Below are 18,927 nucleotides of genomic sequence, written 5' to 3' on the forward strand. Positions count from 1 at the left end.
TCGTGGTCGTACGAGTATTTTTGATGATGACTGTCCCAGGAGGCCAAATGAAGTCACCACGCCGGAAATGATCAACAAAGTCCATGACATGATTATGGCAGATCGTCGAATCAAGCTCCGCGAGTTAGTAGAGGCCCTAAACATTTCCTACGAACGCGTACACATCATTCACCATCATTTGGACATGGAAAAGCTATCTGCGCGATGGGTGCCGCCTTTGCTGACAATCGACTAAATGTGAAAACGTGTGACCACTTCAGAGACGCTTTTGGCGATGATATGGCGCGATCCGAAGGATTTTTTCGCCGATTTATCACCGTTGATGAAACCTGGGTGCATTAATACACACCGGAAACCAAACAACAGTCCAAACAGTGGCGCAAACGCTGCGAAGGACCACCGAAGAAGGCAAAAAGTGCACATTCGGCCAGCAAAGTGGTGGCGACTGTTTTCTGGGATCCGAAGGGCATCATCCACATCGACTACTTAGAAAAAGGAAAACCAATCTATGGCGAGTACGGATGGGATAAAAAATTACATCGTCTTACTAAGTGTATCGAGCTAAAAGAAGCACTATATTGAGAAATAAATCGATTTAATCCCAAAAAACTTGTTTTTTCTATTTAAAGTTATAGACAAGGAAGGATCTGTTTTTAGGTGGATGTGAGAGGTGGCATTCGGACTTTTGCGGATAAATTTAGGTGATAACCTCGTTAATAATAATTGACTTATGCTCCTTCTCAAATATGCCCGGAATATTAATAAAAAAAAAAAATAAAATATTTAAAAATTTCAAAAAATTTCGTTTATTTTCTACTTTCTTTGCTTGTAACTTTAAAACGATTCATTTTGGAACAAAGTCGTACAGGAATAAAAGAAAGGTTATTAAATTTTCTATCAGATACGATTGGTTAAAAATGTCTTAATTTAACACCCTTGCTGCAAAATAGCAATAAATATAAAATAAGGGGCAAAACAAGCCTGTCCTTATTCAATGTTTTCCATCACTTAGGTTACACTTGGAACCTTCCTAATTCGCTTAGAAAATTTTTGTAATGTGCTAAAACCGTCCACCAAATTTCATTAAAATTGACTTACTAGATTTTGCATAATTTTGCAATCTAAACTTTTTTAAAAAATTAAAATTTTTAAAAATCTTGCACAACAAAAACTAGAACATACAAAGATTTGTCAATATTTTTACATATAAAGAAGCACTCCACCTATCTAATGCACTTTACAGAATTGAAATCGGATTATTTAAGCAGCCTCAGCACTATTTTAAAGTTATAAACAATTTTTTGGCTTATAAACAAATTAGTGCCGTGTCCAGGAGGGGTGCTACGGGCTCCTTTATTTAGATGGACTTACCCAAGTTTTTTATGTATTTTAACCCGTAGAACACGAATTTATTGGGTAACAGTTGATCCGAATGTCGATAAGATTGTTATAAACAAAGAACTTGAGGTATTACACAACATCGATTTTTCGCAAAATAGAACATTTTTTTTGTATTTCTTGGGTAATTCTAAGCAAAAAATGTTCTTACAAGTTTTTTCGTAGGATGCATAGTTTTCGAGATAAACGCAGTGGAACATTCAAAAATCGAAAAATTGCAATTTTTGAACGAGAATACCTTTTGATTATAAAATAAAATAGCAATTCTGCTGACAGCATTTGAAAGTTTAAGTACCGGTTTTAATTATTTGCATTGCTAAAAATTAATTTTTTTATTATTAAACAAAGCTATTTGTTTATAAGCCCAAAAACTGTTTATAATTTTAAAACATTGCTGAGGCCCCTTAAATAATCCGATTTTAATTCTGTAAAGTGTATTAGATAGGTAGAGCACCTCTTTATAAATAAAAAATTAGCCAACTTCTAAATTTTCTACTTTTTGTTCAGAAAATTTTTAAAAAATTTTAACTTTTTTAAAAACATTTACATTGCAAATTTATTATGCAAAATCTATTAGGTCGATTTTAATGAAATTTGGTAGACCATTTAAGTAAGTTATAAGAATTTTCTAAGTGAATTACTAAGGTTCTAAGTGCCACCAAAGTGGTTAAGAAACATTGAATAAAAACAGGCGTATTTTGCCCCATTATTTTGTATTTATTGCTATGTTGCAGAAAAGGTAATACCTTAAGACATTTTTGACCAGTCGTATATCATACAAAATTCAATTATATTTATTTTATTTCTGTAAGACTTTGTTCCAAAACTAACTGCTTTAAAGTTATAAGCAAAGAAAGCAGAAAAAAATCGATGTTCTTCGAAATTTTTAAATATTTTAATTTTTCTATTAATGTTCCGGACATATTTGAGAAGGAGCATAAGTCAATTATTATTACTGAAGGTGTCACCTAACTTTATCTGCAAAAATCCGAATGCCACCTTTCACATCCAAAAATACACGTTTTTTTACATATTAGTACTGGTCTACTAGTTTTATATCAATCCATCCTCGTAGAAACACGTGTCACAGGATGGTAAGAGACCTGAATTTAACCTAAACGCAACTAACGTCTATATTTATTTTATTTATACACATAGAAAAAGTTTACATACCAGCTATTTTTCCAGTTGTAGGATCCAAAATAAAGTCTTTGTCTGCTTCTTCTTCTTCCGGTTCCGGTAATTTGATTTCTTCTGGGAACGGCAGTTCTTCTAACCCATCATCAGATTCCTCTTCTCTACTCTCGACTTGATTGAATTTCAAGAACGCTTTGGGGCCCGGTTTTGGAGCCAATTCTGGAAGTTTCTTGACGACCATCTGTTTCTTGTCAATGTCCATCTTGGTTGGTGTCAGTACTTGTTTTTTGAGAACTTCCGCCTTTTTAGGTGCAGCTGGCGATGCTTTCAGTTCTGATAATGATTTTTTAGCTTTCGTCAGGTGACTTTTCAGTGCCTAAAAAATAAATATGCAAAAATGGACTGAGACAGGGGTGATGGACTATCTGATAGTCACCATCATGTCTCTTATTTAACCTGGCATTAGAAAAAATAATTCGAGAGTCCCAGATTAATACGAATGGTACTATCTTAAAAAAAATCAGTACAAATTGTCGGATACGCAGATGACATAGACATCAATAGGAGGGTCCACAGAATCTCTGACTGAAGCATTTCGGTCGTTAAGAGCATCTGCACAGAGAACGGGACTAAATCTGTGGTACTAAGGCAAAACCCGATATGTCAAAAATTATCGATTTTTCGTTTTTAATGCCAATATAGCGATGAAGAATATGCTGGCAAAACCCAACATGGCTAAACGCATACATGTAATCAGTAGATGATAAAATTAGTTTCCGATATGTCCACTATTACAACAACACCGCGAACTTTCAAACTCATCTGCTGCAAAATCAAGTTTTTTGACATATTGCTCGCTGAGAACATTAGTGACGTAACTCAAAAAATACCAATTGTGACTTAATCTATTAAACATACTCCTAATATTGAACTTGATATTATGCTTTAATGACGGAAGTCTCGATACGTCAGTAATACTCTTTGACTTTTAGTTCCACTTCTGCATGCATTAGTGACGCAAGTCACTTTACTACAAACTACGTTTTTGAAGTCACTTTACTACAAAAAGTTTTTGAAGTTACGTCACTAATGTTCTCACCAAGCGAAGGGTTTTGCCTTAGCACCACAGAAATATAAATGTTCAAAAGACCAAATATATGTGTTGCACTACGTCAAACAACCCGACACCTACAAGAATAATAATTGACGACCTCGAACTGGAAGGTGTCGACATTTTCATACACTTAGGCTTGCTGCTAACTAAAGATAACAATGTCAGTGAAGAAATTAAAAGAAAAATAGTGCTCGCCAATAAAGGGCCTAGCCGGTTAAGATGATGAAAACTGCCCCCAACTCGATTTGAATTCCATATAGGTCACCGTTTAGCACATATAGTGAAACTCACTTTTTGAAATTTTTAGCCCCCTAGAATTTTTTTTTTATTTTTGGCGGGAAATTTAAATTTTAGAACGATTTTAAAATTTTAAATGAGTATAAAAAAATAACTAGACTAAATAAAAAGACATTCGTTCTCACGAAAAAAATATATAACGTGTATTTTTGCATATTTACCCTGAATTTTTTCAGATTTTTAAAATTGGTAAAACTCACTTTTAAAAATAAAAAATCGCATTTTTTCACTTTTTGATACAATTTTATACAGGTTGTTTCAAAAAAAGGAACACCGTCACTAAGAGAGGTAAAAAACTGAAAAATAATTGGGGTTAAATAATTTTCAAGATACAGGCCGTTGAAGAAAACAAAAAATTTTACACATTTTTTACGATTTTGCCGAAACTACTGGCAACATTGTAATACAATTTTGCGGGTGTTAAGAGGTAGTTATTGTGCATTTTTTGACATACAATTAAGAATTTTATATTTATCATTGGCGCGCATACAGGTAATGGTCTGAACTTTTTAAAGAAAAAAGTAGTACACCACTGACATATTTCAAATTAACAATCGTTTTTAAATTCCTTGTTCAATTTGTGACAAAAAATGTATCTTCCTATTTTTTCATACGACGCGCCATTTTTATTCAAAAAATAAAACATCTTAACCCTTACAAAGTATATTCGAATTTCTAAGTATGTACATAGTTTCTACATAATATATATATTAAATCTACATAACTGGTACATCCATTATAAAAACTTAATTCGAATACTTTGGAAGCGTTAAGATATTTTATTTTTTGCAGAAAAACGGCGCGTCGTATGAAAAAATGAGAAGATAGATTTTTTATCAGAAATTGAACGAAGAATTCAAAGATAATTGTTAATTTGAAATATGTCAGTGGCGTACTATCTTTTTTTCTTTAAAAAGTTCAGACCATTACCTCTATGCGCGCCAATGATATTAAATCCTTAATTGTATGTCAAAAAATGCACAATAACTACCTCTTAAAACCCGACAGGTTTTATTACAACGTTGCCAAGAGTTTCGGCAAAATCGTAAAAAATGTGTAAAATTTTGTTTTCTTCAACGCCCTGGATATTGAAAATGGATGGCGTTACAAAAATTTTTTATTAAGAAAACCTCAATTATTTTTCAGTTTTTTACCTATCTTAGTGACGGTGTTACCTTTTTTGAAACACCCTGTACAAAAAATGCGGTTTTATTTTTAAAAGTGCGTTTCACCAATTTTAAAAATCTGCAAAAATTCAGAGTGAAACATTATGCAAAAATACACGTTATATATTTTTTTCGTGATAACGAAAGTTATTTTTTATACTCATTAAAATTTTAAAATCGTTCTAAAATTTAAACATTATGCAAAAATACACGTTATATATTTTTTTCGTGATAACGAAAGTTATTTTTTATACTCATTAAAATTTTAAAATCGTTCTAAAATTTAAATTTCCCGCCAAAAATTAAAAAAAAATTCGGACAGAACTTTTTGAAACTTAACTTTTTTATTTAAAGTTTTTCGCTAGCTCTCGATGCGGCTGAGATAAAAAATAAAAACATAAAAAGCCTAATTAGGCTCTAGGTGGGTCACATGGCCACCTAGGGGGCTAAAAATTTCAGAAAGTGAGTTTCACTATATATGCTAAACGGTGACTCATATGGAATTCGAATCGAGTTGGGGGCAGTTTTCATCATCTTACCCGCCTAGGCCCGTTTACTATGGCTTAAGAAGACAGATGGCCTCAAAAATGCCTAGAAAAATTAAATTGATTGTCTACAAAACACTAACAAGACCAGTGCTAACATATGGTTGAGAAACTTCGTCAGTTACACAGAATGACCGAGAACTGCTCAAATGTTTTGAGCGAAAAATTCCAAGACGAATATATGTATGTATAACATTTATAAAACCAGCGGAAATATAAATATATTAATTTATATAGTTTTTACAATCCCTTTCTAAGTAAATCCAAATATTTTTGTCAGTTCTTTATAGAAATTCAAGTCAAATAAAATTTCTAATCCGCCCCTGAACTGTTTCACAATATTAAATAAGCCGTTACATTCTAAGAAGAAATGCGTGTTTTGGAAATCGAGGTAATTTGCCATGCGTTCTTCTTGTAGGGAAAATTACGTTTTTGTCATTAGAATATTCTAGTGACAGAACCAGAAAGCAGTCATTGGCCTGTTCAAATGTCGCGTAAAAATCGTTAGTCGTGATTGGCTACGACGAACGAAAATACGAAGTTGGTACGACATGAGTAAGAATATTTGGAGAGAATCGCAAAGAACGAGGAGCCTCAAAATAGTTTTAGACCGATAAACATGTCAAAAAGTTAGATTCTAACCGGCATTTTTTTGTTCCACAAAAGAATTTCCAAGTTAAATTTGAGATATATTAAAGTTCTTTTGGTGAAGATATTTAATGGTTTGATCATTTGATAGTGTAGCAGTTCTGTTGATTAGTGAATTATTGGATTATACGCTTTTGTAAACTTATGGTGGCGTATCTAGTCCTTTGTGAAGCCGGTGAGCTGTTATGAAACCTTTATAGCTGGTTAATATTGGTTATGGTTACATGGTAATGGATTAAATCTAAGTTTCCTGGATTAGAAAACTAGAGGTAAATTCGCATTTTCCTGTTTGTTATGGTATAATACCTACATAATTATCACCATAGCAGTGGAAAGTTCCAGTCATCCGTCGAGTGACGTATGAGTGATCTGTCAAAACTTTCCTATGGTGAAGTAATGTGACAGATGAATATTTTCAAAGTTTAAGGTATAGTGACTATTTTAATTATAAAATTTGGATTCAAGGATTAAAGTAATTTTTTTGATGAATATAAATATTTTTTTTTGAACTTAAAATATAAAAATATAACAAGTTAACTTTTGATTGGATCAGAAAGATATTTGCTTCCATCATTATAAAAATGATTGTTAAATCAAAATTGTGATTTAACCATATAAAAATTAATTGAGACATATAAATATTTTTGGAATGATATTTGACAAGTGACGTAACTGACAGTTGTTATTTTCAAGTTTCAGTAAAAATAAACATTTTTCCCTTTTAATAATATAAATGCTATATTATGTCTTAAGTGTGTCAGATATCAAGTCAATAAACAATTAATTTGCTTATTTTTTGGTGCACCATATCTATTTTATAGAAAGTAGATATATTTTAGTCACAGGTAAATATCGCCAATAGGTTTGTTCCAACATGAACTTTTGGACGGTCCAGAAACCGTCACGAAACTACTTGTACCGTTTGTTGTGCGCATGTTCGTAATTGTATCGCCCAGTTATCGTCCCATGACGGTAATCATATATTTGTCATTTTTGTTGGTGACAGCTTGTGTGCTTTTAGTCGATCAAAGGCTCAAAAACTTTAAAGAATTAAATCCTAGTGCGCAAGTCAGTCCAACCAGCACATTATGCATTTGCCCGATTACTGAAATGATCATCACGAAACCGTCACCGAAAGATCACAATTCTTGTTGGAACAGTGGGAAGGACGATCCGATGACGACCATATTTTTGTTGGAACGGATTTTGTTTACTGCGCAGAAGCGTTACCGTTTCGTGACGGTTCTCGGTCGTGTTGGAACAAACCTAATGTAACCTATAAAATCTAATGTTTGTTTTGTTGTTTGACAGGAAAAGTTTTCAATAAATATATAACTATATTTGTCCTGTTTATTTACAACTACCTATTGGCAAAATTTTAACCACACATTTAAAAGTATTTTAGAGTATACATATTAAGAAAATATTTGATTGTATAAAAGAAACTCCTGGTAAGGCGCCCTCAAACGAAATATATCCAGGATCATTTCTATGTAAACACCCTAGGATATCTGTGTAAGTACTCTTATTTCATTTGGTAATAGTAGTTGATACTCCCTAGTTCCTTAAACGAACATTAGACCAGGGCGGATCTGTAAAAATATTAGTACATTTGGACGTTGAGAGGTGACTCAAATTTTTTTGCAGAAATTGCTTGAAAATAAATCAAATAATAATATTTGAGTTATCCTCCCTCTCAAAAAGGTCCGGAACATTGTTTAAATAAACAAAATGTCAAAAAATTAAGGAAAAATTCGATTTTTTTCTTGGTTTTTTGATTATAACTTTAAAAGTATTCATTTCCGAGAAAAGTTGTACTGACATAAAAGTTGCGTAATTAAATTTCCTATAATATAGAATTAGTTAAAAATTTAAGAAATACTCACAATTGTTGCAAAATAGCAATAATTTTGAAAAAAAACATACAAAAACAAGTATTCGCATTTTACGTTTTTCAACCATTTATGCTACACTTAGGACCTTCATATTTCACCTTAAAAAATTTTATGATACAGTAAAACAATACTGTAAATTTCATTAAGATCGGTTCAATAGATTTTGCAAAATAAATTTTGCAATCCAGCTTTCGTAAAAAAAATTCATTTTTTCAAAATGTTACAGGACTGAAAATAGAGCAGATAGCAAGTTGAAAATTTTTTTGCACATAGAAGTGTACTGTACCATTCATTTGCAATTTTGCAAAATTAAAATCGCTTAACACCACGGTGTCAGGATTTTTTTTAAATAAGCATTAATTATTGGTGCTACGCGCAGGACAGTGGATAGGTTGCTCTGATTGGGCATTTCAATGACCTTTTATAATGATTGATACATTTTAATTTTTATGACATTTTGATATAAATAAATAAATTTGTTTATTGCAAAATAAATACACATACTCTATCCTTTGAAATAACACTTTTATTAGCAAAAACTTTCTTTGTTCATATATTTTAACTTAAATAATAAAAGTTTATTACTTTTAAACATATTCAATTGTTTAAACAATATTTCACAAACAATAATAAAATTAGTTTGATTTTTGTGGAATTAAAATATTAAAATACAACAAAATATAGAGTAAGAAAGTAATATATTAGATAAAGATTAGAAGAAATTTTGGTGGAAATCAACCTGTGTGAATCGAACACAGCTGTCCTGCGCGTAGCACCAAAAATTATTGTTTATTTCAAAAATTTTCTGACGCCGTGGTAATTAATCGATTTTAATTTTGAAAATTGCAAATGAAAGGTAGAGTACATTTCTATAAGCAAAAAAAATCAACTTGCTATCTGCTTTACTTTCAGTCCTGTAACATTTTGAAAAAATGATTTTTTTTTGCGAAAGCTGTATTGCAAAATTTATTTTGCAAAATCTATTGAACCGATCTTAATGAAATTTACAGTATTGTTTTACTGTATCATAAAGTTTTTCAGGGAGAAATATGAAGCTCCTAAGTGTAGCATAAATGGTTGAAAAACGTAAAATGCGAATACTTGTTTTTGTATGGTTTTTTCGCAATTATTGCTATTTTGCAACTAGGGTTACTATTTTTTAAATTTTTAACCAATTCTATATTGTAGTAAATTGAATTATGCAACTTTTATGTCAGTACAACTTTTCTCGGAAATGAATACTTTTAAAGTTATAATCAAAAAACAAAGAAAAAAATCGAATTTTTCCTTCAATTTTTGACATTTTGATTATTTAAACAATGTTCCGGACCTTTTTGAGAGGGAGGATAACTCAAATATTATTATTTGATTTATTTTCAAGCAATTTCTGCAAAAAAATTTGAGTCACCTCTCAACGTCCATCTCAAAACAGATCCGCCCTGGACTACATATGACCCGCCACCGCACAACCATGAGCTGCCGTAGCAAGTAGCTTTTAGAAATATCCCCTAATTTTTCTCCAGACCCCTTTCTATTTAAGAAGTAGTATTCATCCTACTCGAACTCTTCTTCCACCCCATTTCTAACTGTTACATATGGAGACATAAAAGAACAAGATTTGTGGCGCATGCGTTACAACTTTGAGTTGTATAGAAGTTTTGGAGAACCTGACGTTATAAAATTCATTAAGGTAGCACGCCTTTGATAGATAGGTCATGTAATCAGGCGAGAGGAAGATGCCATAGTCAGAAAAGTTTTTGACCGAAGAGGGCAGATAGGACAACGAGCAAGAGGAAGACAGAGACTTAGGTACCAACATAACTTAGTAAATGATTTGAAATCTATTGGAATTAGAGCATGGAGAAGAGTTGCCAGAGGCAGGGGCGAATGTAAGGGTTTATCAACATCCAAAATTAAGATCAAGACATATTCATTTAATTCTTAAATGTCCTAGAAACAAAACCAAAATATACACATTTGTTTACAATTAAGTAGGTCACCTAGATTGTTAGAAACACCAGTCGGCAATAATGCGTCATCAGCTAATCAATATTTTCGCAAGTCATGGCCAAAGCTGAATCGACAATATAAACATACTACATGTTACAAGTTTGTTTATACATACAGCGAGGCATCGTGATTCATTCTAATTAATGCAATTATCATTCTTAATTCAGATGCACCCGAGCACATCAACTATTTACTGTGGTCTTTATAGTTGGTAATAAACAAGTAGTTATCAATAGTGTTTAATTCATCAACCCCTATTGGTAGGGGGTAACTACCCCCAAACTACCCTAATATGTTCCCGAGGGTGGAGAACCCGCATACTCTGAAGAAGGCTTTGGCTCATAAAGAGCTGTAATGCCACTGATGATGATGATGAAAAAATAAATATGTATGTGTAAAGAGTCTCAAATAGTCCAATGTTTTCTATTTTTTTTTTAGATTTACTTACTTTTGGTGTTTGTTGAATATTCTTAGGGCTCATTTGGACAACCTGTTGTGTTGATGTACCATCTTTCTTCATGATTTTTATATGAGTCTGTCCAATTTTAGGTGCCACTTTCACGATCATCTGGCCGCTGCTTGTAGCTACTTTAGATGTGCTGGAGTCCAATTTTATAATACCAGCCGTTTTCGACATGATGTATACCTGAAAGTGACAAATTTGAATATAATTGTACGGAATTGTGAAATACGACAACTTACTCCTGTGCTCAAAGAAGGCAGCTGCTTCTGGTTGATCCTAACCACCCCGTTGGCGTCCGGTATGAGAATGTTCTGCGGCAAAGGCGTGTTTTTACCAACGCCGTTTTTGATCACCTGCAACGGAGACGCTGGTGGCTTGGGAGCGATTTTCCTCAATGGCATTTTAGGCTTTGACACTTCTCCGTCTGAGTCTTCGGACATTTCTTCGAACTTCATTCTTTTTTCGCTAAAGGAATCGTCACTGTCCGGAGATCGAGGGCGTTTCATACTGATGCCCTCTTCGTCTGAAATGTTTCCGCACCACGACTTTACTTGCTCTAGAGCTTTTTGTTTGCTCGTTCTTTGTGGACGACTGGAAAAAGGGAAATTGAAAATGCGAGTAAGTCAATTGTGATACTACTGTATTTAATTTTATTTTCGAAGTTACTGTCGAAAAACCTTTAAAATTATGGTTAATTTCCATAAATATACTAGATAACAAATGGTTAATTCCCATAATACAGAGTGAGTTTTATGTATGGAAACACTCAATTATCTCGAACACTGCTTGGATGATTTTTATATATTTTGATAGGTAGGGGTTTTCTAATGCGGCCGATATTATAGTGCTAGTAACATTGTTGTCATATTTTCCGTTTTTCTGGAAATCTAATGAACTTTCTTATTTCAAATGGAACACCCCGTATATTTTTTGCATTTTGAAATCCTTAAGAAATGCCGATTATTTTTCATGTTATATTCCCTATACCTAAATGCCATAGGTTCGAAGTTATTGCTACATTTATTTAAAAAACAATTTTAAACAAATTATAAAAATCAATTTTTTTGGCCCGGGTAAACACTATTTTAGGTTGTTTGGATCATTGGGAACAAAAAAGATCTTTTGTAACGTTTCTTTGAAATTAATCGTTTCCGAGTTATAAACAATTTAAAACTGAAAAAAATCGAATAATGACGATTTTCAAGGTTCAAGAACAAAAGTAAAAAATATAATTTTTAAAATTTTAAAGTGCCTAAATTCAAGCCCAACTCTTCTAATAGCTTGCCAAAAGATTTTTTGCCTCCTTTTATTGTATAACATTGCTTTTTGATTTTTAATGAAGTGCATATGAGAGGACGAGCGATCGGGCTGCATTAACAACTAAAAAACAATGTTTTAAAATGAAACAATCTCAAATTACGTATCGCTAGCTGATAAAAAAAGCCTTGAGCTTGAATCTGGGTACTGCGCAGTTACAAAAATAACATTGTTAATTTGTGTTCTTGAACCTTGAAAATCGTCATTATTCGATTTTTTTTCAGTTTTAAATTGTTTATAACTCAGAAACGATTATTTTAGAGAAAAATTACAAAAGATCTTTTTTGTTCCCAATGATCCAAACAACCTAAAACCCGGGCCAAAAAAAATTATTTTTATAATTTGTTTAATTTTTTTTTTAAATAAATGTAGCAATAACTTCGAACCTATGGTATTTAGGTATAGGGAATATAACATGAAAAATAATCGGTATCTCTTCAAGGACTTCAAAACGCAAAAAATATACAGGGTGTTCTATTTGAAATAAGAAAGTTCATTAGATTTCCAGAAAAACGGAAAATATGACAACAATGTAATTAGGACTATAATATCGGCCGCATTAGAAAAGCCCTACCTACCAAAATCTATAAAAATCGTGAAAGCCGTTTTCGAGATAATTGAGTGTTTCCATACATAAAACTCACTCTGTATACTACATAATAGAATGCAGTGAGTACGAGAGAGGCTCTCTTTAGTATACAAATGCTATTTCAAAGATTGAAATCAATAATGGAATAAACACCAGTGATCTAAGAATTATCAGCAATATACTCAAATCAGACATCGTCTATCTGGACAGGAAAGTCCCACAATATCAAAATCAAATGTGGGGTCCAACAGGGAAGTATACTATCACCACTGCTGTTCAACATATACTCTGAGGAAATCTTTTAAGAAGCAGTAGATGATGTTTAAGTCGGAATTCGAATTAATAAGGAATGTATCAATAACATCAGATACACACAAATGACACAGTGATAGTGATATTCACTTACAGTAAGTGAGAAAATAGTTTGAGAACCATATCATGATACAAAATGTCATAAATATCGTATCAGACGCCCAATTGAATATCCCTTGCCAATGTTGAAAATTATGCCAAATGTCATGTCAATGTCAAAAATGTGTTATAAAAAGTAAAGAAATATTAAATGATTGTTTCTGTCAATTATAGATTTACTTTTTAACTTTTAATTGTGATATCAAATGTCATAGAATATAGACTTACTTTTTAGGTCCTGTTCCGGCTAGTGAAGGTGAACTGACCGCTGAGACTATCTGCTTCACTTTGGGAGTATTTTTGCTAGCAGCTGCAGCGATTTGTTGTTGCTTGGCCTTTTCCGCTTTCAATTTCTTCAGTTGTTCTTCGAACTCATCCACCATTTGTCTGCAGTGATTGAGATTTGATAAAGGTTCCCAGGTGTTGTGTTCACTAAAAAACAAACATAATTAAAGCAAACTCGCATTCAAAAAGATAATTTATAACTTAGAAAGTGTGAAGCGGATATGCGTAATAGACAGCTTGGCTTTCGTAATGGTTTCGGAACAGTAGAAGCTCTGTATAGTTTCACAACTCTTGCCCAAAAATGCCGAGACCAACAAAAAGATCTTTTCGTCGCTTTTATAGATTATGACTTATGAGAAAGCTTTCGACAAAGTTAAACATAAAATTCTCATGGAATGTATAAAGCGAAAAGGACCCGACACAAATGATATTAACATGTAAGAAATCCTTATTGGAATCAAGAGGCTGTTGTAATATATATATGGACCGTTCACTCTTGTTAGAGTACCGGGTGTCCCAATAAGAATGGCCCTCGGCCATATCTCAGGAACGGTTTATAGTAGAGCTTTGAAATAAAAAATTTTATAACAAAAGTTGCCTCAGGAAAAGCCTGGAAATTATTTTCATAATTGTGGGTCCACCGCTAGAGGGCGTAATTGAATATCAAAAATAAAAAAATCTAAATTTTACAAAATTTTCCCAATGAAGGGGCACCGGAAATCCGATTACTGTATTTTTCATAAAATTCTGCGCATATTTGATTTAACAAGTTTAACTCTACCTTTGCAAATAAGAGGTGGGGGTGAGTGGGAACCTTGTTATGAAAAAATGGCTGTAAGTCCGGTTCTGCTAAATCAAATTTTGAAAACTTGGTCTTGTTGAAGACAGATCTTTTTCTTCAATGTAAGCGTGATAGTTTTGAACCATCCTAATAAGTAATAAGCCAGCTGGGAGGCGTTATTTAATTTTTTTCAGAAATCTAGTTTTCTTTGGAAAATATTAAATACAAGTATGCATTTTTAATCATACTTTATAAAATTAGATTAAATTAGCAATAGAATAGCGAAAACCGCATGTCGATACCTTTTGTCTATCTCAAGATATCTCGAGAAACGTGTAAATTTTATACATAACTGTTACCATCACCGGTAAACTAAGTTAATGAAAAGTAGTGTGCTGTGGAAAAAAACAAAATAACATTTTCCAGATGTCAACGTATGAAAATATAATTAATTAAAACAACAATATAAAGAGAAACAATACTATTAAAATTAAATATAACACAGAACAAAAAGAACTACTTAGTGACGACCTAAATATTCAAATTGTTGCCCATCATACACTACTCTAGAATACATTATCCAGAGAATACTGAACGCCATTCAAAGCATATCGAGAGCAGAAATTGAGACTGCTGTTCAATCTACTCTTGAAAGAGTAAATGTTTGCAACGAAAATGATGGGCAAAAATTTGAACGTTTATGTCATCACTAAATAGTTGTTTTTATTTCTTTGTAATAGGGCTTTTCAACGCTTCTCATTTGTTTCGAGCCTCTGTCATATGCCGTATAATCCATGTATAATATTAATATACGAGATATGAACGAGGCTCGAAACAAATGAGAAGCGTTGAAAAGACCTAATATACGTTGACAGCTGGAAAATGTTTCTTTGTTGTCTCCATAGCACACTACTTTTAATGAATTATTTCGTTTACCGGTGACAGTAACAGTTATGTTTTTAAATTTACACGTTTTGTAAGATATCTCGAGATAGAAAAAAGGTATTAACATGCGGTTTTCGCTATTCTGTTGCTAATTTTGTCTAATTTTGTAATATGGTATTAAAAAGGCATGTTTGTATTTAATATTTTCCAAGGAACACTAGATTTCTGAAAAAAATTAAATAACGCCTTCTAGCTGGCATATTACTCAGTAAGTTGGTTCGAAATCATAACTTTTACATTGACGAAAAAGATCTGTCTTCAACAAGACCAAGTTTGCAAAATTTGATTAAGCAGAACCGGACTCACAGCCAGTTTTTCATAACAAGGTTCCCACTCACCCCCACCTCTTATTTCCAAAGGTAGACCTAAACTTGTCAAATCAAATATGCGTAGAATTTTATGAAGAATACGACGATCGGATTTCCAGTGCCCCTTCATTAGGAAAATTCTGTAAAATTTAGATTTTTTAATTTTTGTTATTCAATTACGCCCTCTAGCGGTGGTCCCACAATTATGAAAATAATTTCCAGGCTTTTCCTGAGGCAACTTTTGTTATAAAATTTTTTATTTCAAAGCTCTACTATAAAAGGTTCCTGAGATATGGCCGAGAGCCATTCTTATTGGGACACCCGGTACATGTCGCTCAAATACTATGAGCTCTTTTATCCATTTTACGCGGTGGATTAGTCCGTAGTTTCCTTTAGGTCGTCGTTCATAGGTTGTGATGTTTTTTACCTTCTCTACTATCTTTTTTCCACTCACTTAGGAGGCTGTTGTAATATTAGATGGAAATAGCACTGATGCACAACAGATACGAGGAGTGAGACGGATGTGTACTTTCACCATTACTATTTAATATATACGCCAAAGAGTTATTTACACAAGCACTTGAAAACAGCACAGAAGGGATCAAGATAAATGATGAAACTATAGATAACATTCGTTATGCCGACAATACAGTCATTATCGCTGAAAGTGAGAGAGACCTGCAGACGCTTCTAAACCCAATTTGTGATACTGGGTAACAGTTTGGTTTAACAATAAACAAAAAGAAAACAAAAACCATGGTAATCAGCAAGACGGGTAAAGTCCTAACAAGGATCCAGATAAAAAATGAAGATATCGAACAAGTGGACAAAATGATATACTTAAGAGTTTGGATTACGGAAAATCCAAATCCGAAATCAGAAATTCGATCAAGAATAAAGCAATCAAGAGCAGCCTTTTTGAAGATAGAATAGAATAGAATAATTTTTATTTGCACAAAATTTTTACATATTTGAGCAAGCAAATAACGTCAAGTAAAAAGAAAAGAGATTGTATAAATCTAAAGTACATAGAACAATTACCATAATTAAAATTAAAATTTTGACATTACATGTTACAAAAACAACTAATGCTCCAGGTATTCCACCACAGTATATGGTTCTACAATGACCAGATATTTAAATAACTCTTATGCAGGGTGTCCCGAAAAGATTGGTCATAAATTATACCACAGATTCTGTAGTCAAAAATAGGTTGATTGAACCTCACATACCTATATACAATAGTGCGCACAAAAAAAGTTACAGCCCTTTGAAGTTACAAAATGAAAATCGAATTTTTTTCATATATCGAAAACTATTAGATATTTTTTATTGAAAATGGACATGTGGCATTCTTATAGCACCTACATCTTAAAAAAAAAGAATGTGTGTGTACTTTGTACGCACGTAAGAAATTATACTTCTATTATATAATTTCAAAGAAATAAATATACCTGTTTATATTTGCATTTTATTTAAATAATAAACTAACTTTCTTACCTACCATGTTCAAAAATGTTTTATTAAAACTACCAAAAATTAAAAAAAAAACGTGAATCGTCCGGGATTTGAACCCGCGACCTCTCGATCTCTATCCAATGCTCTACCTCTTATCTGCTTCCTCTCCAGAGTTCAGAGACGTTTTTTAATTCTGAACAATTCATTGCAACTAAGTATATACTGTCTGTGTGCGCATGCGCGCAGAATTATGAAATTTTACTCTCAATCGCGCCTAAAGAAGTATAACTTCAAAAAATTAAAGTGAAATTTGTGAACCCCATAAAAATTTTATGGGGGTTTTGTTTCCTTAAACCCCCCAAACTTTTGTGTACGTTCCAATTAAATTAATATTGTGTTGACATTAGTTCACTACAATGTTTTTAAAACATTTTTGAGTAATTTTTCGATAAGCCAGTGTTTATCGAGATATTTTGAATATTTGTCGAATCCGCCACATATTTGTATATGGTTAAGTAAGATTATAGTCTAAGAGCTAGTGAACCCTCCGACTAACGGTCGTCCTATAAGGCTAGAAATTTTTCTAGTGATAATTCATAGCATACCCAGGCTAAAAACCATGACCTGGTAGGCCTCAGCGGTGCACGTGTATCTACCAGGTGAATCGAAAAGTGCAAATTTAGGGGGTAAAATAAACTTTTTCCTGTAAGGTTTAAATTTAAGTATGTGTTTGAGTAAGTCATTTAGAAGAAATGTGTACAATGACAGGCGATTTTGAAGAGCATAAGTCCTTGCCAGGCGAGGGGAAAGATTAGGGGTTTTTCCTAAAATTATTCTTTTTGCATCAAACAAATTTTTTTAGGCTTTTTGAATCATTCCAAACAGAAAACGTCTTTAGTGATTTTTCTCTTAAGTTATTAGTTTTTGTTATATAAGCGATTGAAAATTGCGAAATCGGCAATTTTTAACCGTAAATCGGACATTTATCTAAAAATTTCAAAGTTGCCAAGGTACGTAGATATTCTTTAAACATTGATTGATGAAATCCCGAAGAGTTTTTTGCAGTAAAATATCGAAAACCTCTTTGTTTTTTTTAATTGCTAATCAAGCGGGCGCGACACTGTATTATAAGTGAGGACGTTTGAGTTTGCATAAATTCATTATGTCGAGAATGGGCAAATTTCAAGAGAAATCCTCAGACAGGTCGATTTTTATTTTTGAATTAGGAGTTTTTGGCATATATATAATACTAGTGACGTCATCCATCTGGGCGTGATGACGTAATCGATGATTCTTTTAAATAAGAGTAGGGGTTGCGTGATAGCTCATTTGAAAGGTTATCTAATTCTCTATTCAGTAATATAAACATTAACATAATTATTTATACAGGGTGTACAAAAAAATTCTTCTATTTGCCAAATTTAATCAAAGTTAATTTAATAAAAAAAATTTTTTGTACACCCTGTATAAATAATTATGTTAATGTTTATATTAGTGAATAGATAATTAAATAACCTTTCAAATGAGCTATCACACAACCCCTACTCTCATTTAAAAAAATCATCGATTACGTCATCACGCTCAGATGAATGACGTCACTCGTATTATATATATGCCAAAAAGTCCTAATTTAAAAATAAAAATCGACCTGCATTTATGCAAACTCAAATGTCCTCACTTATAATAAAGTGTCGCGCCCGCTTGATTAGCAATTAAAAAAAACAAAGGCGTTTCCGATATTGTATTGCAAAAAACTCTTTGGGATTTCATCAATCAATGTTTAAAGAATATCTACCTACCTTGGCAACTTTGAAATTTTTAGATAAATGTCCGATTTAGGGTTAAAAATGGCCGATTTCAATCGCTTATATAACAAAAACTATTAACTTAAGAGAAAAATCACTAAAATTACAAAATTTTTTTAAACACTCTACAAACATTTTTCGAAGGGCACAGCAACAAATCAAAGTCTATTCTATTTCCATTTAGAATTATTATTCTACTCAGCGGAGAATGCCTACCAAAGTTGCAGCGATGAAATTTAATTGCAAAATTTTGGGATGTTCTAGTAACTCTAGTCTAGAGGGAACATTAAAGTCAATTAGAGACAGTAGATCATTGCAATTAATTTTTGAATTCAGTAGTTTATGAAGAAACAAA

The 18,927-nt window shown here is 32.4% G+C and overlaps 1 protein-coding gene across 8 annotated transcripts in view; it reads right to left on the minus strand.

The window, feature by feature from the left end:
- LOC126884134 (titin) overlaps positions 1 to 18,927 on the minus strand; it is a 74,993-nt gene that overhangs the window by 37,229 nt on the left and 18,837 nt on the right. For all 8 annotated transcript variants that reach the window (XM_050649991.1, XM_050649989.1, XM_050649988.1 and 5 more), the window contains 4 exons: positions 13,219 to 13,422; positions 10,913 to 11,264; positions 10,659 to 10,856; positions 2,572 to 2,911 (listed from right to left, as the gene is read on the minus strand). In XM_050649991.1, the coding sequence (XP_050505948.1) occupies positions 2,572 to 2,911; positions 10,659 to 10,856; positions 10,913 to 11,264; positions 13,219 to 13,422 (1,094 nt within the window). The remainder of the gene's footprint in view (positions 1 to 2,571; positions 2,912 to 10,658; positions 10,857 to 10,912; positions 11,265 to 13,218; positions 13,423 to 18,927) is intronic.

The sequence above is a fragment of the Diabrotica virgifera genome, chromosome 4, assembly GCF_917563875.1.
Source record: "Diabrotica virgifera virgifera chromosome 4, PGI_DIABVI_V3a".
Taxonomy (NCBI): Eukaryota; Metazoa; Arthropoda; class Insecta; order Coleoptera; family Chrysomelidae; genus Diabrotica; species Diabrotica virgifera.